The sequence below is a fragment of the Drosophila subpulchrella genome, unplaced genomic scaffold (genome assembly GCF_014743375.2).
Source record: "Drosophila subpulchrella strain 33 F10 #4 breed RU33 unplaced genomic scaffold, RU_Dsub_v1.1 Primary Assembly Seq354, whole genome shotgun sequence".
Classification (NCBI taxonomy): domain Eukaryota; kingdom Metazoa; phylum Arthropoda; class Insecta; order Diptera; family Drosophilidae; genus Drosophila; species Drosophila subpulchrella.
The window spans coordinates 8,350,840-8,373,716 of record NW_023665577.1 but is presented as its reverse complement, the minus strand read 5'-3'; the positions used below and the strand labels follow the sequence as shown (position 1 = coordinate 8,373,716).

At 37.2% G+C, this 22,877-nt stretch overlaps 2 protein-coding genes across 6 annotated transcripts in view; one reads left to right on the top strand and one right to left on the bottom strand.

The window, feature by feature from the left end:
• Positions 1-22,877, top strand: part of LOC119560559 (uncharacterized protein CG43427) — a 64,557-nt gene that overhangs the window by 24,787 nt on the left and 16,893 nt on the right. For all 5 annotated transcript variants that reach the window (XR_005221031.1, XR_005221030.1, XM_037874073.1 and 2 more), the window contains exons 4-5: positions 2,175-2,229; positions 12,571-12,613. The gene's annotated coding sequence lies outside the window, so the exon portion shown is untranslated. The remainder of the gene's footprint in view (positions 1-2,174; positions 2,230-12,570; positions 12,614-22,877) is intronic.
• LOC119560562 lies at positions 14,298-14,961 on the bottom strand. The gene is made up of 3 exons (XM_037874079.1): positions 14,893-14,961; positions 14,520-14,837; positions 14,298-14,453 (listed from the first exon to the last, which is right to left on the bottom strand). The coding sequence occupies exons 1-3, from the start codon at positions 14,959-14,961 to the stop codon at positions 14,298-14,300; spliced, it is 543 nt and encodes a 180-aa protein (XP_037730007.1).

Below are 22,877 nucleotides of genomic sequence, written 5' to 3'. Positions count from 1 at the left end.
CAAAACTTGGTGTTTTATTATGCAATAACATTAAAGAATGGGTGTCTTAGCATAACTCGTTCTTTCCAGACCAACACATCCGAACTGCCCGGCGAATTAAATAAAAATGCTAATTGTGCTTAGTATTCGGTTTTGCTATAGATCAGGCCTTTAGAATCTCCATCCTTGCTAGACCTTGCCCTGATTCATTATGCATGTACATAAATTATAGAGAACACCTAAATTATATGGCAAGTGGTTAGCCTTTGAATTCGGCAAAAAAGCAGGAACATTAAATGAAATTAGACCATAAATCGGAAAGGTGGCAATTGAGCTGAGCATACCCCAACAAGGGTTGTAATTACCCTAAGTAAATTATTCCTATAAAAACCATATTCTTCATTGGAAGTGTCAATATATTAAACTATTTTTTAGCACCTAAAAGACAAAAATATCAGTAAATTTTTAAATAAATATAAATGTGTTGAATGTTAAAGATTTAAAGCAAGTAGTTCCCCTAAATCTTCGATGGGATTATGTGTGAAATGTGCTTATCCGTGGAATGTATATATCGACGTACTAAGAACTGCGCCTCAGCATTTTTAAATTGTAAACAATCCATCGGGAGGGGCAAACATAAATACAATTTCTTAATTAAACTCTAAAAGGAAACCGAAAAGTGCGAAACTGTTTACTCAAAAACGAATTCAGACCAGAAAACGAAGACGAAAACTGCTATGGCGAGGCCAGCTGCAAAAATACGTGCAAACTTATATTTACATTTTGGCCAATGAATGAAATAAATTTTTCCTTGTCCGCTTTTCTCTTATTTTGCGCAGCTTTCAGTTCACGGCCAAGGGGCGTATGATTAATATATATAAATGTGAACCGATAATGTGACACACAAATGCCCAAAATAGACCTCCTTCTGTATATATATCTGATATACTAAATGGACAAATGAAATTAAAAGTAAAATGTCGCCCATGTTTTCCAAACAAATATTTTTTCATCTCAAGGCCAAAATGCCGCATCGTCATCTTTTAAAAATAATTATTCATCTCAAAAATACGACCTCACCGAAACGTATAAAAAGAAAAGAATTGACCTTGAGCTGTTACCAAAACAAACTGCATTGATAAAACATTTAAAGAAAAATCAAATTATAAATTCAAAGCAAAACAAACACCATTAACATAATTTTTAGTTACACAAAAATATTAAAAATTGAAGCATAAATGGCTCAATTTTAATGATATATTCGGGCTTACAACTTATTGAGTCAATTATAAGTTCAGACATAATCAGTTTGACGGTTTTCTCTTTTAATATATTTTTTCGTCTAATAATTTTGTGGCTTTATAATAAATATGTTTGTGGACATAACTCTCATAGGAAATACATTTTAAAGATGGTTGGTTTCTTCATTATATGATCCAAATTGATGAACGTTTTTAAATTTTGTTAGTGATTATTTGTGAAGACATAAAATGAGCAAACATACAAGATCGACGTGTTTGGAAACTTGGTGAATGCATTTAAGTTCATAAAGTAAAATTAAAAGTAAATTGTTAAAACATAACAGACTTAATGATGTTATTGAGTTTATTGTTAAGAAATTAAACTAAAGGATTTATGTGTAAAAGTATGACAACTACTTTCATGTATACCAACTAGAGAGTATTTAGAACTTTCAAATTCACAGCTAAGTGTGAAGAGTTGGAACAACCATTTACTAGCAAAGATACAGAACATTTTCTTATAGATTTATTTTTAGCTGAGCAATGACAAATTCGTATGATAATGTCTTTTGACCCGTTGCAAACGGAACCGTTGAGTTAGTCCGGTTGGGAACCACTTTAAGGAAGAGAAACGAATAAACAAGCTGAAGACCCTCTCAACTGTACAGTTTTTGTCGTCAATTTTAATGTTTTGTTGCCAAAACTAGCTTTTTGTTTGTTTTATGGTAAAAAAATATGCCTGTGTGGGCTTAAGGCACTGATTTTTTAAGTTTGTTTTGCTTAGTTGTTAAATCTCAAATCGATCATTGTTGGATATCATTATACAAATTGCAGGCAATTCATTGTTCGAGAACTCTTCTGTATGGTAAAATTGGATCTTAAAACTACAATTTACCTCTATACCCATATTTCGAATGTTTCGATATTTTATAACTTAAATATTTCTGCTTGCAGATCCCAACGAGTAACACTTCGACCAATATCGCACTCAACCAAGGAATTTAAAAAGGTAAGCTGGCCGCATATATGCAGACATAATATTAACAAAGTCCCCGACATCCACTCAATCGCGCAAAAATGTTAGCCAAGGGTCGTTAATCAAAAGGCATCAAAATAAAACGCTCAGTTTGCCGTCTCACACGGCGCGTTGCATCATTAACGTTGAATCAGCAGCTATGAGATACTCTGTGTACTATGCAGTCGCTGGCATACCTGCCAGATACAGATACTTATAGATCTGAGAGTCAGCTCAGTGAGTGCGCCGAGTGAAACAGCGTCAAATTGCATTTAAATTGAATGAAATTAATTTGACATGCAAGCTGTGTTGAGTTGCCGCCTGAACTCAACTCGAGACTTGTCTGCTTACAACAAAGCGTTAAAGTTACATGTGTACAGATACGCACACTCTAAAGGCAGCGAAAGATACCAGCTACAAGATACAAGATACGCAAACTGCATCCAGATAAAAGGCACTGCACATGTCGGGCGAAATCAAAATGACATCCAACCCATGCAGAAAGAAACCTATAAAGGGGCGAAAAAATAAAGAGAGCTGGCACATATAGGAGTGCAGAGATTCTAAACACATCCCCCAGATACAATAGCCTTGGGCATGGCTATAGCTCACCGCCTGCTTTGTGCTTTCTTTTAAAAATAACTTGGAAGGTGATCTATGCCTAGCTGACGGGCTCTCCCATTTTCCAAACAAACTCCTGTATCTGCAAATGAATTATTTTCATCAATGCTTACACGGAGACAAATACTTACTATAAAAAACATTAATTGTACAAAAAAAATTTTCCAAAGTTTTTTCTATGCTGGCATTATTTTAAAACGACATTCTTTCTCTATCAAACTTTTTTGTTTGATGAAGGTTGATGATAAATTTGCGTCATTGAAGTATTAAAATTTATCATGCTCAACTTAAAAAGAATTTTTTGTCTTTGACATTCCGAAATCGAAAGACTTTTGTTTTGTGTGGATCAGAATGAAAATGCTTTTATAGTTGCAATGCCCAGATGATGGCGTAGGCGTTTCCATTTTTCGCATTTTGATTTCCTTCATTTGTAACACTTTGCTGCCAGCTATTTTTCCGTTAGCTTTTAGTAACTTCGCGAATAGCATTGCATTGAAATCAGTATATAGCTACACTCTACAAACAAATCAAGTATTTTGTGCTGAATCAAGTATTTTCAGTGACAAAACTTCGGCAAGCATCGAAAATCCCGATCTCGAGAACAAAATACAGCTTTCAAGTACGAAATTTCATGACATTAAATACTCGATATCAGTACGTTCTTAGAACCTTACGGTCTACAATCAAGAATGAATTATTCTTATATGTAGGAATATTTGTACTTAATGTAAGTACGATTTATTAATAAAGTAAGAGAGTTGCAGGCATGATATAAGGACAAATAAAATCGGTGTATATACATATATTGTAAATTTAAATTGGATTTGAATTATGTGCAAGTATGAGCAATAAGAACTGGAAACTGGAAAACGTATAAACGAGATATATATAAATTTCATCAGTATTATAAGTTTACTTACGACTTGCCGTTCACGGGCAATAACACCGTGTGTTTTGTGCGCCCTTTATACTGAGCACTTTCAGAATAAACATTTGGGAATTTATACAGTTGATCGTTATTTAAATCCAAATTGTGCTCAATTTAAGACCTTTCCAGTATGAACGTTTTAAAATGTTAGGCATAATACTGTTCTTAACTCAAGACTGTTCGTACTTGTTTTTTTTCTGAGTGTAGTGGCTTAAATCGGTTGGCTTCAGTATGAGCAGCTACATATGTATGTATCTGCAGTGTCTAACAAAGACTTTGGCAGGCAGCTAAATGAATGATTGCCTTATTCGTTGTCATCTCTGGTCCCCGATCGCTTTGATCTCGGCACCCAGTGTGGGATTGCCTGATAGAACGATTTCGGTTGCCTCCAAGGTTAGTCTTGCAAAGAAATATTTTTTGTTTTATATCATGGCTTTGGAGTTTCTGCACGACTTTGTTGGGTGGGCTGTGATCAGTTGGTTTCCATTTGTAAGCATTGTTCGTATACCTATCAATGTTTTGGTTGTGCATCTAAACTGAGGTTAGATTGTTTAAATAAATACTGTACTACTTTTGTGTATATTTTTGATTGCCGTATCTGTTATTCAATATTTTTGGTTGTGTTTATTTCGAGTATGTTTTATTTAATAACTCGGCGGTATTTTCAAATTCATATGAAGACGCCTCTACCTTAAGCCAAAGTAGGTACAATACAAATTTCCTTTATATTTCAGCACATCCAGAATCTATAAGAAAGTATAATCTTATTTTTAAAAAAGGCAGAGGAAATACTTTTAATAAAATAGGTATTATTCAAACCAAAATCTGCATGTGCAATAGATAGTTTATTATATCGAAAATCTGTATTAAAACAGTACTTTGTTTCTCACTTCCCGACAAAGCGCCCAAAATATGATTTCTACAGCACATTAATTCAATTGCTAATCAATGAACACATTTGAAAATGCCATTCGACTAATTTACTAATAAGTACCCACATTAAGCACACATTCCATTGGAATTCTTCTGGGCTGGGCCATTTTATGGGCGACCGTTAAGCCACACCCCAATTTAACTGAACTTATTACTATGTCCATCGAAAATGGCATTCCTAACAAATTTAATCCTCAATTTCCGAGTTGCTTTTTGATTTATTTGGTTTATGGAGATAATTCGTTGCGGCACAGAAATTACAATTCTCGCAGCACATAACCGATGTTAAATCATTATGCATTGACGAGCGTCGTTTAATTAACCATGAAGCCCGGCAATCGAAGGCAAAGCGTAACCACAAAACTGAAATTAACTAAGAATCTAATACAAAAGTATGAAGCCAGAGCCCGTCACCTGTCGGCAGTATAGGATTTCAGCGTTCGAAAATAATTTCGCATGTTTGCCTCTGAGAACAGAAAAGCACGGCAAACACGTGAGACGTGAGAGGGCGCGGCTTAGCCCCTGAGCCAACCCGACATTCGCAAATTCTCATCAGCTTTATATCTGTGGGTCTCCCCCGCCCCGAACATCGGAGCAATTCAAAACGCGTAATTGTTACACCCTGATTACGCGACCGCAGCGAACCACAAATTAAACAAGAAAGGAAGCTAGCTTCGGCAAGCCGAAGTTTATACACCCTTGCAGCTCAAACCATATAGTGTAATTTAAGTCCTACATACATTATAGAAAGCGTTTATCTCATCTAAGATAAAAATGTTCTCAATGTGCTTCAATCGGTTCTTAAAAACTAGTTTAGTCTTAAATGTTCTTAATATAAGAACATAAACCACTTAAATAAAGTTGCTTTTTGACTCAAAGTTAGATTAAGTTAAGATGTTCCTAAGGTAAGCACGAAGTGTTTTTAAAAATCAGAATGAACTAAATTTGTTTTTAACCAAATCTAGAAACGGGGGTAGAACGAAGCAGGTGGACCCTTTTTCGGATTTTTCACAGCCCTAAGTAGGCCTGAGGTTAGACCATCCGCCTCCCGTTTCAAAGGTTGTCAGTTCAATTCGCAGTACATAATTTATACATTTTCTGATCAATTAGTGAGTGATTACTTAGTTTTTAGCATTGCGTATATTATAAAAGCTAGGAACCAAATAAATTTAGTAAACAAATAAGCCAAGTAAATTTTTCGTGAAATATTAGTCTAGTTGTATTCTTACTGAAAACACGCGTCAAATATTACCTCATGTAATAGAATGTTAAAATGTTATTCCAAAAATATGATTTAGGGGGTTCTATTTAAAATTGCATTTTGTGTCCTTTTGTTTGTGGGAATATCTAAGGGCTTTGAGGACTTTATTTTCTGTAAAAAGGCTACTTTATTTTTAAAGAGAAACATGTAACTTTGAAATTTGATTACAAGAGAACCATGGCAGACCGCGCCTTTATTTCTTTATGTAAATTCTTAAGAATTCTCGGTCCGTCGATGATATTTTCTTCGCGAACTTTGGGGGTAAGGACCGTAAACTGGAGTATTACCTAAATATTTTATAAGATCCGCTAAATACTAAATACTATGTACATAATCACAATTTCTTATTGTTTTTATTCTTTTCTTGTTTTTTATTAAGCAAAAACACATCTTAACGAGGTAATGGTCGTGACGAACATGGTCGGCAATGTGGACGATTTGAATACTTGCGCTGAATCAAAAGATTTGGAATCAGTATTTGCAAGATCACAGCGATCATATAGTCAGTCGGACATGGTTAGACTCGACTGGTGATTCTGATCTAGAATGTGTATACTTTACATGGTCGGAATCGCTACATTATAACTGTTACTTACTTTTCAAAGAACACAATATACCCTTTTACTCCACGAGTAACGGGTGTAATGAAGTCTATAATATAACTTTACCTAACTCCGTTGTTTCATTGCACTCCGTCATACTCTGGACACCACCAGATTGCGCTCCTCCGACGGTTGCAGTAAAGTTGCGACTCTTTGGGGCGTAGGGCGTGTGGAGATCAGCAGCCTAGCCAGACTTCCATGCTTTGCTGTGAGATAAAATTAAAATAACTATATATAAATTTTTACATTTCTTAGTAGGTACCTTAGGTAAAAATAGTTCCCTATTATACTCTATAATTGAATGGTACGAATTCACACAACTTAAAATTTGCGATCGATATAATCAAATGAATCTTTTTTTATCTTTTTATCTGTAAAAATAAAACATGCTCCCTATTCTTAAATGCACCTCCCAAAATTTGCGGTCACGCAAGCGCTGAAGTGATCTGAAATATTTATCGATCGCCAGGGAAAGATAAGCTATAAACCCGCAAACATGGATCGCTCCAATAAACGCAAAAGCGAAACAAAATTGTTCCACTTCAGTTGAGAGGCGAAGCAAAAAAAAAGACCAAAATGAACACAAAAACGAGAATTAGAGATCGACAACAGCACAAAAGTAGTTTAAAGAAAAATTATTTTGCCCGATCATTGTGCTGATTCTACTCATTGAATTCTATTTGTAATTGTGAGTGTGCAGAGGGAGACGCTGAACTTTGAATACGAATGAAATGGAAACTAGGCATCAATTGCAATTGAAAAACTGGAACTGGGGGAAGTGGCTAAGCAATTTGAGAAAACTATCTAAAATTATAGGCCATACGGTAACATCGATCCGCAGCGGAAATCACTCGTAATTACAAAAAGAGCCAGTCAACAGAGAGCAGTGGCTCTCAAACTGCGATTTAATTTTATTTCCCTAGCTAATCACACTTTGTTGTTGGTCTCTCGAATCAGTTTGAACATATATACATATTCTTAAATACATTTAATTATATTCGGCCAGTGGCCTTGGAATAAAATTTAAATAACAGATTTTGGTTTGCCCTTCTTTCTTCACATGCTGCCTCCCACGCGTGTTGTTTTAGTTCCTATTAAGATATCGCTTTCCTACTCTGTAAAGTATATACAAGGGTGGTCAAAAGTATTTTCACAAAAAAAAAGTTAAATATACTCATAATTTGAACTTACATCTTGTTAACTTTGGTATCAATGGAAAGGTAATTTAAATGCCGTTTGAATGATACAATACATTTCTTAACCCATTCAGTACTTACTGAAAAGGACGAATTTGTGTGAAAATGTCCTTTTTGAACTTTTTTCCTCGACTTGAAAACTTAAATTTTTTGATGCAAAAAGTTTCTTCAAACAAAAATAATAGTAACTGCAAAAAGAATTTTTCAAAAATTATTTTGCTTATATTTTTTAAGATTTTTTGAAAATGCTTAAAAACATGCATTTTAGCCATATTTTTCTCTTTTTCATACAAATTTTTTCCGACATTGTCACCTTTAAAAAATCATAAAAAATATAAGCAAAATGATTTTTGAAAAATTCTTTTTGCAGTTACTATAATTTTTGTTTGAAGAAACTTTTTGCATCAAAAAATTTAAGTTTTCAAGTCGAGGAAAAAAGTTCAAAAAGGACATTTTCACACAAATTCGTCCTTTTCAATAAGTACTGAATGGGTTAAGAAATGTATAGTATCAATCAAACGGCATTTAAATTACCTTTCCATTGATACCAAAGTTAACAAGATGTAAGTTCAAATTATGAGTATATTTAACTTTTTTTTTGTGAAAATACTTTTGACCACCCTTGTATATTCTTGATTAGCATCAACTAGTCTCTCAGACTTAAAACTATAACTGGTAGTTTTGCAACATATCCTTATCTACTCCAAAATATATAATTTTTTAACGATTTAATAGTGGGTTTTCAAAAATGGCTAGAAAGCAGTTAATGCAATCAATTCCAGTATTGTTAAACAAAAAATAGGATACAGAAGCTTCACGCAAAAGGATGTGAACCTATTCAAATGTTTTTTAGGGTCAAAATAAAAAAAAGGTGCTACCAACTAGCATTTTTAAGCGCTGATTTCGCCACATTTTACTGAGTCCCTATAAATTCCTGTGGCTCTGTCAATTAGCCTCGAATTCGTTGACCCAAAAGCTGCCTCTGAGCCTCCGACCAAGTTCAAGTGCGCCCCACACTCGCAGGCTGGCAGCCATGACCACATGGACATGACAACATCTGCTCGGGCTGGCAGGCAGCAATCAAGCTGCAGATGCGGTCACATTGAAGTTATGCCGGCCGGCCGCGAAGGGAGAACCTGAAATCAAGTCTGCTTAGTCATCGAACTTGGCCTAATGCAAAACACTGGCAGCCGACTGCCGACTTGAGGATGACTCAGCCCTGGACTGGCAAAAAAAAGCAAATGAAAAAGAAAGACTGAAATGTGCTACCAGTTTAGCCCACAGAGCCAAGAATCGAAGATCCAAAGCTGAACTGGCTCGGTGCTTCTGCTGCTGTCCTACTCCACTTCTTCATGGACCCGAGATTCCAGCGTGTTGTTGGTTGTTTGTACTCGGTTGGTGGTTGTTATGCCCAGTCATGGTTTGTCGGCTATGCCACGAACGCCCGCCCTCAACAGGCGATATGTTTTTCCTCGCGGAGATGTATCTAATGGAAGCATTACACTGGGAAAAGTTGTTTGGTGCAAAGTAAAGGTAAATGGAAATATTCAAAACGGTGCAGATCAGAGAACTTAAATGTTGTCACGGTGGACGACAGTAGGCACCAGGAGACCCGAAAAACTGAAATTCTGCTTCGAGGTTTGGATCTTAATGGGGAAATACATCCATCCATAAAGGGTGTGCGAGAGGGATGGAGATGTACATGCAGCAAATCGGCTGTTTCCGAGATTACACATCACACCAACACGCCACCTAGCGTTTAGTCCTTTATTTGCTTACAACTTTTTTATAATGGTTTAGAATGATTTTAATACGTTTTGGTTTGGTTATTGATAACAAAAACCAAATCCCATGAAGACTTTCAAAATCTTCAAAAATGACGCTTGACAGGTCCTTGTGTTATGGACGTTTGGCACTCCAATGCAACAACATTCTAGCTCTTATAGATTCCGAGATCTCAGCGTTCATACGGAGAGACGGGCTAGATCGACTCGGCTATTTCAATCAAGAATATATACACTTTATAGGGTCGGTAACGCTTTCTACTACTCTTTTTCTCTGTGAGTGACGTGTATAAAAATATTATGAAAAGTGTGGTGAAATTATAAAATTGGAGCTATTGATGATAGAAGGTTACAAGAGTTTCGATTTAAACAATATACACTGAACAATTTTACCTTCCAGCTTTAAATTGGTGTGCGCCAGAGCGAAATTGCACAAGAGCTCCACCGTTTGCATAAGTTGCTCATCATTTGTTTGCGAATCGTTAGGTTTGTAAAATGTTTGGCGTGTATCTATAAACAAAACTATTAAAAATTCCTTTTCCTTTCAGAGCGATTTTAACGTTATGGGATATTTTGGGCATTAAGTTGAATTGATCGACTCGGTTAGAAATCCTGATCATGACATTTAAAAATAATAATCCTTTGTGAAAAAAGTTGATATAAGAACTATTGCATATTGGGAGTGCGATTGCCACCTGGGCACTGCGTTTCACATGATTAAAGGTATTTTTGTTTGACTTATTATTCATAGTAAGTGGACAGTACTTAAAAGTATAACTCGGTACTCGAAGATTACTGAGCAGTTCACATTATTAAAATCAAATCCCTCTGTTTGATTAAAAGATTTTGTGGAACTACAATTGTTTGCCAACAGAGCTTTCTTAATTCAATAAAATAGCTATATGTTTCTCTCAGTGCATGGTCACATTCCTGCCTGCCATATATTTCGTACGTGCTGCGGTGTACGGCCCTCAATTAGTTATTCACATAACGTGCTAAACAAAAATGCAAGAAATGTAAAATGATGACAAAGCCACCCCCACCCGCGAGTTGATTAAGGCCCGCATCCTGGCTACTTATGCCTGCGAGGGGGAGCTCATCCTCATCTTCGCCACCATCCGCATCCTCGCTTGCATCCAACAACTCGAACATTGTTTGCCTGTCTGGGCTTTGACAAAACTTTGCATGTCATGTTGTCATTATGGTTCCTTACCCTTTTTCGCTTCCACGGAGCCCTTGCTCCCTTGCAAGAGCGGATCCTTTGGCTGACATTGTTTGTCTACTTCTTGGGCTGCGGTGGGCTCTTCGTGTCTGCTGCAGCCGGATATTCATAGACATTATAGACACTTATCATCGGTTTAGGCTTCACGCCTTTTGTCTCAGCCCCAGCCAAGTTTGGATCTTCCCCCTTTCAGCACCTTATCCCTCTACAAGCAAACCCAGATCCCTCTCAGGTTATTCCAGTGTATTAAAGTTGTCAAAAGCCTCTGCTCACCCTCCATTCAATGCCGTCAATGCTTTACAAACTTTGAGAGGAAAAAGGTTTGCGGAGTAAAAGTGTGAATTGTACTTTGGCAATATTATTTCTTAAATAAATTGCCCAAAAAGGTTTCGTTTTTGGGTTCATTTCATAATTACACTTACGTCTATCTGAAACTAATTAAGCTCAAATTAGTTTCAAAAGCCAAATTATTAGCCATTACTGAAGCTTACGCGTATTTGGGTCAGCGGTATTCGTCGAGGCCTCTATCAGGAGGTCTGACGTCAGGCCCGATCACTGAAATATATGGGACTAAGAGAGCAATAAGACTTCATAAACCAAAAACTGTGTCAATGGAACACAAAGAGACTTCTTTGTTTAAGAGGTGGTCGTTAGCTCTACCACCAAAATCAAAGTCGTATAATCAATACTCCAATAAACGTGAACAAAAATCGTTATTGATTCGGGGCTGCTAATATTTTCTACTTGAATTGATAGTACCAAAAGGCGGTATAAACTGATTGCATAATCGGGGAACCCACAACACCTTGCAACATTTGACCACAACCAAATTGTGGAGTGTAGCAATAACTCGAAATACGAGAGAACTGCAATAAGTTGTTTGTTTACAAATCAGTTTGGCATTAAACTTTGGCATTTCGCTGGAGCATTATTTTTATACTTGGTATTACAAACGGATTGGTTATGAAACGGTGGGCAGTGCACACCCAAAAAGTTCAAGTGTATGACGACACGATAGCTGCACTCAGAACCAACCGAAAAGTATCTGACAGATACACACGTCGATGGAACGACTGCATCGCCTGCCTTGGATTGCTTGGCTTGCCTAACAAGCGGAAAGCAAAAACATAACAGTAAAGTAAATTAAGTAAAACCACACACCAGAAGCAGCCACATAAGCAGAGATACAAATGCACTGCGGGCAAGAAGCAAAAAGAAAAACCGGACCGAGCCGGGTCTTAGATGAGAGTAAATGTTGGTCTAGAGTGTCCGAGAATGGAGAACACAAGCATTTTGTGTGCAAGTGGCGAAGGGGCTGTGGGAGGAGCTAGCTGGCTGTCTCATGGCAAAAGTGGCTGACCTCGAGAATTCCCGCTCACGTTAGAAGCCAAAGAGATCACTCAAATGTATCGGTATCTGTATCTAAATCTAAATCGGTAACTGGCCGCTCGCCGGACTCTTGTTCCACGTATCATCGCTTTGGGCTTCTTCACCTATGTCGAGTTCATATGCCTAAAATTGGTAGCTTGCCTCATAAGTTGGTTATATTCTTTTGGGGCGAGCAGTAGGTTTTGTTTTTCTTTCTATTGAGACTTGATTGCGGTCTCTTGTGTTAATATATTACTGCGAATAGAAAATACAATAGCGCCTCCTTAGGCGACTATGAGACCTGGTTTTAAAGATATTCGATGGAAAAAACTGTAACTCGGCTAGTTGTTCTAAGGCTTGGTTGTTCTTCAAGTTTAAAATGTAGGAATAAACTAACTAGAGTGTTTTCTTTATTTTCAGATAATATTCTTAACAGTGACAATAACTAAATTATACCAAATCGGTAAGTTATGTTCCAAAAACAAATCTTTGCCAAATGACTATTAAAATCGACCCATATAAAATTAATTGTCTGCAATTTGTTCCCTCTCTAAGTTGTGCAAACTTTTAAATCGAAACTACCACAGATTACCGTATGTCGAAATCCAAATGAAATGCGCAACTTTTACGAAAAACAGTGACGAAAAAAATGTACAAGGAAGTTTAAATCTGTATATTTTTTTCCGTATTTAAAAAACCCTTACAATCAATTTTCAAACGTATTTCATTAGATTTCTGCCAAAGAAGACCAGCGGTTTTGACGACGTAGATCTGATTCAAAAAAATAATCTTGCCTTAGTTTATTTTAAATTTCCATGTCTGTTTAATATTACTGTGAGGGCATACAAGAATCGGCTTGCCGAAGTAAGCTTCCTTCTGATTTTCATGTGGTTTTGTCAACAAAAAAGTGGTCGACGATTTCCGGTGCCGAAAGCATTACACAGGTGCTGCGCAGAATACAAGCATTTACCAAAATAATTACATAACATCCGTTATAAAAAACATAATTTCTCAAATATTTACATTAAACGGAAGTTTTATGTTAGAGAATGTCGAAGTTTTTTTTATTAAGAAGTAACGCATATGTAACTTTTCAATATAACCGTGTCGATCCAGCTTTGTATGTTCGTCTGTATGAACGTCGATAATTTGGAAAGTGTAAGAGCAGATTCAAGTGATTTTGTGATGCACGCCCAAGATATTACTCACAATCAATCGACGAATGCAAAACTGACATTCGTGTCAGATTGCATTCTTATATCGAAAAAACAACGTGAAGACAACAAGTAATCGCCAATGGGAAAGGGAAGGCGTGCTTCGTGCTTTAGGTAAAAACCTTAACTATTTGTCGACCATGAAATACTTTCTGTAAATACTTTTTTCTGTTTAGTAGAAAAAAGCGTCATTGAAGCAAAATCATAGGCGATTTTCTAAGAACAAGGTGATTTTCGTGTTTTTTTTCTTTGAGTGTTTATAGTCGAAGAATTGAACATTTTCAGTGATGGTCCAATCAAAACAAGTGATACACCAATCGGAAGGTATCGCAAAAATTAAAAAAAGAGCGGCGAAAGTGTAAAAGTGAAAATGTAGAAAATTAGAGCTGTTGGGGCCGGTAAGCTAGGTTATTAGCCTAGTTTTATTCTTACTGAGAATGCGCCGAATGATATTTTTAGAGACTTTTCAAAATGAAAGTGTTTGTCCCTTTCTTTATGGGTTTGTTTGAATCCCTTTTTTAATTTAGGGTCTTGGGGACTTTATTGGTGTATTAAGAAGCTCGATATAGAAAGCTTTTTAAACGATTTCTTATTCAATTTCAAACTGTGTAGCCCTTGAAATTCCTCATTTTTGATATAACACTTTTTTGTCATACAAATTGCCGTTTGGAAGATATTGAGCCATAAAAAGTTCAACCCGTTTCAGTTCAGTATAATATACATTTCATGTTTATTTCATGTTTCATGTTTTGCCAATGTTAGTATCTATTACAGTAGTAGTCTAAGTGAGTTTTACTATTGTCAACTGTGCATACTTATAAGTAGATTGATTCAATATCAGTATGGAATTTTAATAAAACACACTGTCAAAACTGTCTGGCTTGCTTTATTGGATGATTAAGTAAAAGACAAAATTACTGCACAATCTTAACTTCATGAAAAATTCTCTTCAAACGAAAAATATATTCCCGTAGAAATTATAAGTAATTTGCCGGTGTACCACTTTATTAATATTAAATACTCCCCAGAGGGAAGCGGAACTGGAATCTGCTCTCCTATGAGATGAAACCCAGTTACGTATACTGGACCCTGTAAAATATAAATTATGTATTTAAATTCACAAGTTTTTGATTGTAAGTAATATAAGTATCTTACCAAAAAGGGACAAGTGAAATTAAAATTTGAAGATTTTTTAAAAAGTTTAAAAACAAGTACTACCGGAGCCTCATATGGTTTTCGCAGAAATCGACACCCATCAAAGGTGATGTTGTAGAGCCAAGGCTTAAATCCATTGCCCCGCTTAAAAATTTGAGCATGTACTCGAAGGTTAGAGACTACTTTTTGCACAGTTCCATTGAAACTTAGAGTAGTTCTATCCCTTCGAATCGCCTTTAAACGACATTTGTGCACCACAATCCAATTTGTGTCCGCTGAATCACAAACAAAGTTGGTAAACTTGAATCTGGAAGCGTTCTTAACGAAAATTTCTGTTTGTGCGGCTTGACTTTTTCTTTTAGGAATTACTTACAATGCAACCAATTTCAAGGCTAAAATATAATGCAAGGATTATAGGTACAATTTTCCATCCAGTTCCCATCGTGCAGAAAGCATTATTTAATACTAGCTGTGGAAAAACTCAATCATCAGTTTTTCCATTGACTCTATTCTTTCGTCATTACCGGTCAAAAATAAATCTACATTTAAATATAAAAATAATTATACCAATTACCCATAGACTAAAAAGCTATATAACATTTGATAAGTTATAAATAAATGAAGAAAACTCTGTTAATACTAAAAGGAAATCACTGTAGACGGCAGTCAACGTAGTGACGAATCGCACCTAGAGGGGACGCGCACGCTGTTACTGTCGAACAAATGAAACCCCGCCTGAAAGATTATTATTCTCTTCAAATTTTGATAGATTGAGCCCTAAATGGTTATGACTAAAAATGTTTCAGCCTACAAACTTTTGTTTTACCACCTTTTGAAAAACATGCTAGTTTTACAGGATATAGCGACTCCCGCAGTTTCTTAACGACAGAATATACACCCATGTTAAGAAGGTATTTAAAATGATGATCGTGTTGTCTTGATGTTCAAATTTTTTTGTATGTACATAGCCGCAGTCTTTGGGGAGATCTCTGGAAGTAGTAGTGTAACGGTTCATATCCCAAATAAGCAAAAAATGTCCTTCAGGAGTGTTAAGTTTAAGAAGTTAAATTTAAAAGACTTAAGCTAGGGAAACCAGAGAAGCAAAATGTACTGATCTTTCAATTCTTACAATCGTCGATTGCTACTAAAACCATTGCAAAACTGTACTCCATTGCAAAGTAATGCAATTTAAATTAATTTTAGGTCATTTTCAAATTAAGACCTTAAAGTTGCTTGTCAGTTTGCCTTAATATTTGAGTTCTGCTATCAACTTTTGTGACAAAAATGTATTAACGATCTACTAAATAAATACACTTTATACATTTATCTCATTCGACACGCCGCAATACAATATGCCTGTGTAGGCAATTGTCTGTACGGTTTAATGACGCGTGCCGAATGACAAAAATGTATTAAGTTTATTTATTTAGTAGATCGTATAATTCATTTTCGTCACAAAATTGATATCAGAACTTTTGTATGTTTAAGGTGCGATCTACACTAGCTTTTTACCTCATTAAGAAGTAGATTATTAGATAGTTCAACAGTAAGTGTAAAAAAAAAACATTTTTTTTGACAATGTAAGTTTTTTTCCTAAACGAATCTTGATTTCATAAAAACCAATAATTCTTTCTTTTTCATTCGAATTAGCCAAATGCCATGCAACACTTATCGGGTCAGAAAAAATGTTTTAAAACTGATTGGGGAAAGTAAATTCTGTCTGTGGGCCACCAATGGTTTAGCTGTTACTGAGCCGTAAAAAGTGCCTAAAAATTGAAAATGTACACAAAAAAAGTTCAGGTTTAATAACGGTTGTATCAAAAATATACCAAGCTAGTATTGAATTTAAAGTATAGAAACAATACTAAATATTACTTTAGTCAATGTTTTACAGTTTCATTTCTACATTAAAGAGTCTTCAATTTCGATATGTGATCATATTTTTAAACCCATTATTTTAATTTTACACATCGGAAAGTACTAATTAAATGCTCATCTTATCGACTCCGGACTTTACGTGTATTTTTTTTGTGAAATAACAAGTTAAAGTGTATATTTGTCGTAAAAATAAAATATTTGTTAAACTATTATGAACATACGGACCATATTAGGATAATGTTTATAAGCTTTAAAATTGGTTATGACCAGCTAAGAACAAGCCAGTCCTTACAAAGCAAAATTAATGTACATATACGCGGTCTGTCAATTTCAAATCTAATATTAGAGCAACGAACGTTTAATTTAGAATGACTGCCAACAATTAATACATGCATTAGACCCCAAAGCACATTTGTGCCCTGTACTTTCAGAAATAAAAATTAGGGGTCCAAACAATGGAAATCCGTTGGGTTCTGTTGCATGGCCAACGATGCGCACAAAAATAAAGTTTAGGTTGGTTTTATGCTGCATGTGTTTGGCACATGTGCAGCAGAGCCATCGATGGTTTGGAGGCGAGGTGGATTGCTTCTACCTCATGTTGCCGTCACATTTTCTTTTTGAACTCCTTGCTTTCAGCTGCGTTGGCCACCGAACTCTTTCCCTACTCAAACGACGACACTAGCCTCAAAACCTAAAAACAATGAGGAAAATGGCACTGCGCTTGCTTCAATTTGTTTTGCTTCAAAATGTCAATGCCACAGAAAGACATATCAGGAAGTATAATTACAAAAATTTGTTTTTTAGAACTGAGCTTGCATTTTAAACCATTTCTAACTTTATAAAGTATGTATATACATACATTCTTGATCAGGAGCACTAGCCTAGTCCGTATGAAAGGCTAAGTCTCAGCTTCTATAAGCGCTAGATGGTTAGGATTAGGTATCCAGAATCGAACAATGCCTACGTAGTGCAAGTTCATTTTAGCCGAGCAGTTTTTGGTGGTTTCACTCTTGTGGTTACCGAAATTAAGGTTATATAAAAACCGACTGACATGATGCTGATCGCGAATATATAAAATAAACCTTTATATTTTATCATCTTTTAAAGGCTTTGGTAATAAAGTGTGTAATAACCAATTTTGAGCTAAAACATTATGAAAGAAACTGAGTTACGTATATTTCAAATCAAATCCTTCTTGTTTTCTTCCTTCTATGTAGCGAATTAAACATTCTGTCACGCCTTGACACAAGATCGTTTTATAAAGCCAAACTGCTGTCCATGTATGAAATTTTAATTTCAGCTTCAGAACATTCTTGGCAACCTTTTTTTCTGGGGCGTGTCTCGTGGCTGTTGAGCCCCAACTTCTGGTGGGTGTGTACGAATTTAAATTTTTAGCATGTAACTCATTTTTAACGCAAACAAAATAATTTTGGACCTACTGGCAGTACGCAAAATGGGTCAGGCCGAAAAGTGAGTGTGTGCAGGTCGAGGGATTGATTAAATAGCCCAGACCGCAGTGCATATTTACGAAAAACGGATACTGAAACTGTTCTTTAAGTTACGAAAGCGGAGGTAAGAATTTAGTTTCTGCTTGCACAAAGTGTGTAAAAGCCCAAGAAAAAGGTTAAACACAGATGGCAACACAGTTTGCTAGCAATTTCAGGCAGCCAACAGCAGCTGGCTCGAAATGCAACGTATCTAAGCGATACAGATACAAATGCTCCGAAATTGAAATCAAATTGCCACCATAATGCAAATGCTGCAGTTTGTACATTGTTTGGTTTTCCTTTCATTTGCTTGTTTTTCCCAATTTTCCTGTTGATTTGGCAATTTTCAGCCCCGCATAGAGATAGCAATAGTTGCTGGAGACAGAGATGGAGACATGCATGTCGCAGCAAAGAGTTACAAATTGCAACTCAGTGCCTGAAGAATGTGCCATGATAAGTCAATAACTATTATTAACACAAACCGACGCTGCCGCGCAGTAACTCGCAGATTGAGATGGCGATCTCAGATGCAGATACAGATATAGACGAACAATTTCAATTGCCGCTGATTGTATCTCGATGAAGCGAAAGTGCATTTCGGCCTTATCGATATTGAAATGTTAATGAACTGAAAATTTTGCGTGTCGAATTGTCGAACTGTTCGCGCTGGGCATGTTTTGAAGATCTACGATCAGATCGCGGCAGCGTGATAATTGCCCAGCTTTGTTCAGTGTACTAGCATACCGAGATTGCCATTGCTGTGATTGGAAAGGCCACAGCGACTGACAAAGACCAAGAGCAAGACTGAAAACCCCTTCGAGACTTCACTTTACACTTCACACTTCACTTTCCATTTTGTTGTTTTCTGGCCACGCTTGAAAAATATTTCAATTAATGCAATCGAAAAATGAGTGGGCCAATGAGAAATAGGAATCGTGGCTACAACAAAAAGGGTAAAGATAGATTTTCACCATGCATTTTCTACATTTCAATCGGTTTATCACGGAATCTGCAGATATATTTTTCAGATCTCCTTTTTGTTTCATGATCTTTATTTTCAAAGTCACTCCAAAAATAAAATAACAATAAAGAAATTACTTAAAGCGATCATTGCTTCTTGACTTCTTTCTGAATTGAATAGCTATAAAGCTAGAGTGAAAAATATTCTATAATCTCGTCCCACTTCCATTTGAATTGCACAACAACAGGGCCAACGTATTTTATTCAAAGGGATTTCTAGGCTTCGGAAATGCCTTACATGGCTAAGTAATTACAATGGCAAAGTTTAATGAACGATAGACCCAGGATGGGACCTCTTTGTGGTCCTCCCCCGCAACCCTTTCAACATCCCCATCTCCCACAGCTGAGATACTTGATTGGCATCTATTAACCTCTCGATCATTGCACAACACTGGGCAAGTGAAATCGACAGCTGAAGTGCCCGTGGAATACGTTTACACATGCTTTGGCATGGCATGTCACCTAATGCGCCTGATATCTTGCGGATACCAACATGTAACACGAAGAAAAGGCATTCATTGAGGCGCATGGCATGGCCGTCGTTTCGATTTATGAGCCAACCCACGACATAAGCTGTTGGGAGGTGGTTCGGCGGTTCGGTGGTTCGGTGGTTCGGCGGTTTGGTGATTCGGTGGGTTGGACTCTGTGAGTGATGGCTGCACATCAGCGCCCACAAAAGCAGCCGGCGACACTTTCAATTGCACGCCTTGAACTCGGATTCGGATTAGATTCGGGTTCGGACTGCAGATTGAGACGGGGACGGGAAGTTGTACTGTGAAAAATACATTGCCACTACAAATTGACTCAAGTATCTCATCTAATGTATGAGAAAATTTTAAGATTGATACCAAGGTTTCAGGCAGCTTTTCCATAATATACCTTGTTTTTTTCCGCTTGTAATTTAAAGCTCCCGCTTCAAAATGGAATAAAATTCGGGGATGTTTTTCTCAGTGCAGTCGCACTTTCTCGGTGTCGCGCTTTGATTTGTTTTCCATGGGTTTTCTTGCTTTATTTTTATGGCTTCTTTTGGCGCAACAATTTGAATGTCATTAGTGTCAGTGGCCGGCAACTAACGGAGCTTGACACCATCTCGTCTCCACCACCCAATACCCACTGATGATTTTCCGACGCCGACCCACCCCACACACCCTGTGATTTTTCTTTTTCACACTTTTCAGCGCGACCGAGAAACAATTTTAATTTAAAGTCACGTTAAACATTAACTACAATGCCACTTTCCAGCTGGTCAAATCATCGAGCTGGTCTACTTTTGGTTTTGTTACCGAATCGCGGCCCCTAGAAAGTGTCGCCGGCTCCATTCGAATGAGCTGGACCGCTCAGCAGATCATTAGCGAGGTCTCCGCTACTCAAGCGGCATCCAAGAGTACTACGGTTATTATTTGTTTTCCCCAAAGGAAAACACAAACTCAGCCATTGTTCTGGGGCATAGTGCTCTGCAATCTTGATTTCACTTGCCTGATAAGGTAATACGTTTGCCCCTCTTTAGATTGAAGTCCCTGATAAATATTTAATTAGATATTTTGCTGGTACAGAACGGTCTGGATATTGTTTGTCCGCCGTCTTCTAAGTGGGAAAACAGACAATGATCGTCTTCCATGAGCACGGAGTTCTGTTTGCCTTCGCATTAGACGATGGTAAACAATGAACAAAAAGCTTCTAGCTGTGATTGAGTGGCTGGGATTATGGTGATTCAGAGTAATCTACAGAGGGAGGGGATTGAACTAACTAAAGATTGAACTATTTGAAACAGACACTCGGAAAAGTCATTATTTGTTGAACAAACCAGCTTTTCGAGATTATTTTCTGTTCCACGTATTTTTTTTCCTTTTGTTTAGTTTTAGCGTCAGAACTAACCACGAAATGTGTTGTTACTTTAATGACCTTGTACACGTATACATATGTTATTGTTGTTTCACTAGCCGTAAAAACTTTAAAGTAACTTTAAAAATGTAAATAGGTTTTTCCCTACTTGTGCATTTGCAATTTCCAACTGGTACAATCGCTTAGTGAACCAATATGGTTCTATCCATTTCGCTTGTCTCTAATCATAAGAAGAAATGTATACTTCAAAAAGACTCAAAGCCTTGCCCTTGTTTGCCTGAAACACAACTTTGTGTGGACCGTTGGCTTGGGCTTTCTTTGATGTTGCCAATCGCCGCTTTGGAGTGGCTCTAACTGCTGCTAATTAGCTAAAACACAGACCCAAGGAGAACGTCCGAGACAATTGCGTGGCATTTACGCGCTGCTCTCTGCAGAAGAATTCCCCTTCCCCATCGGTATTCTCACTCTCTTCCACTTCTCGACTCGTCATCAAAGTCGCCATTATTAATTAATTCAGCACCCGGGCCCATTCAAAAACATCTTGATACAATTTCCAGCCATGAGCCGACAAATAGACGTCCCCTTGGCTTCGAGTCTCGATTGGCGCCATTAAGATAAGACTTAACGTTGATCTTTTCCTAACCATTTATATCCAATTATCATTTTGCTCGCTTAGCAATTATTGTTAATTTGTTGACACTGGGCGAGCAAAGCCACACTTGGGAAAGTTGGCGCGTTTCTTATGTAAAAGATAAAGCACAGTCTTTCCTTTCTGTTAAATTCAAATTATTGCAATTTTTTTCTTCAGTCGTTAATTTAACACAATAAGTTCAGGGCACCGAATAAAAAAATACCCTTTGGCCCAGTGGCGGATCCAGAAGTTGATGGGGGGGGATTTTCTAATGTTTGGCGTTGATAGGATAGAGAGATAAAAAATGCACCTCATCTTTTTGCCCTTAAATACCATTAAGGACACTTATTTTTTCAAATTTATTATTAATAGGTTACGAAATTATCCTAAGAGGATCACCATTTTTATCTGTGTATAGTAACTGCTGCAGTTGTTTAAATCCTCATCGCACCGCTAATTACTATAATTTTAGTTTTGCTTTAATTTCTCTTGGCTTTTCGTTGCAGTTATTCATTATTTCTAATGTCTTCGCTGTTGTTGCTTGCTGAATTCATATGCAAATTAGCATTTAGAGACTTCGCCAATGAGTGCCTAACATCACCATTAGCTCATGTTGATTAGCCCGTGCCATTGTAGAGTCTCGAGTCTTCTGTCTCCGATCCTCCATCTCAAGTGCCTGTCCTCTCCACTTACAAGACTGGAGTGCTGAAAAAAGCGTTGGCATACTACATGTGCTGATCAAATTTGCTATGCTAGAGTGCGAAAGAGAGACAGCGACGAAAAGTGATCAAGAGCAAATCAAGAGTTATATGACAAGCCGGTGATGATCTAAGTCGATGGCAGAGTCTTCACAAACACATTCTACTTAATGGAACACTATCATGGGTTCGAAGAACCGCCTAATGATCAGCTCCAGCTTCGATTTTGTGCCCTGCACAATACAGGAAGCCATGGGCGTATCTAATACTTGTCAGCTGTCACATTAACCTCATAATCAAGACGCATACAGGTCTAGCAACTCTTCCTCCCAATGGCAATAGCCCGCTTCTCTTGCAACCTTTTGAACCCACTTTCTGGGGGAAAACTCGAAACATGCTGGGATGCATTCACAGAAAATTAACAAACAAGCTCGATTACAAGAGGGGGAAAACAGTAGAATGCCTAATAGTTATTAATTAGTAGGAGGGAATGAAAACCGTAGCAAAACGATCAAAAAATACCGGGTCACATAGAGTGAGCGGAGGGCAGGAAAAATAAAGAAAAACAAAGCAGCACAAGCTCGTAGGCCGACAGATGGATGACGAACGGTGCGGATGACTCCGTGGATGGGCCGGTGGATGATGGTGGAAGACGTTGGCTGGGGCACGATGACGATGATGACTGCGGCAGAAGCTTAAAGATTGACCCGCATACCAGCGTGTGGGTCCCAGGCCAGTGGCTCATCCACTCAGACAGAGGGACGCGGGGGAAACAATTGCACAATTAGATAAAGCATCTTAT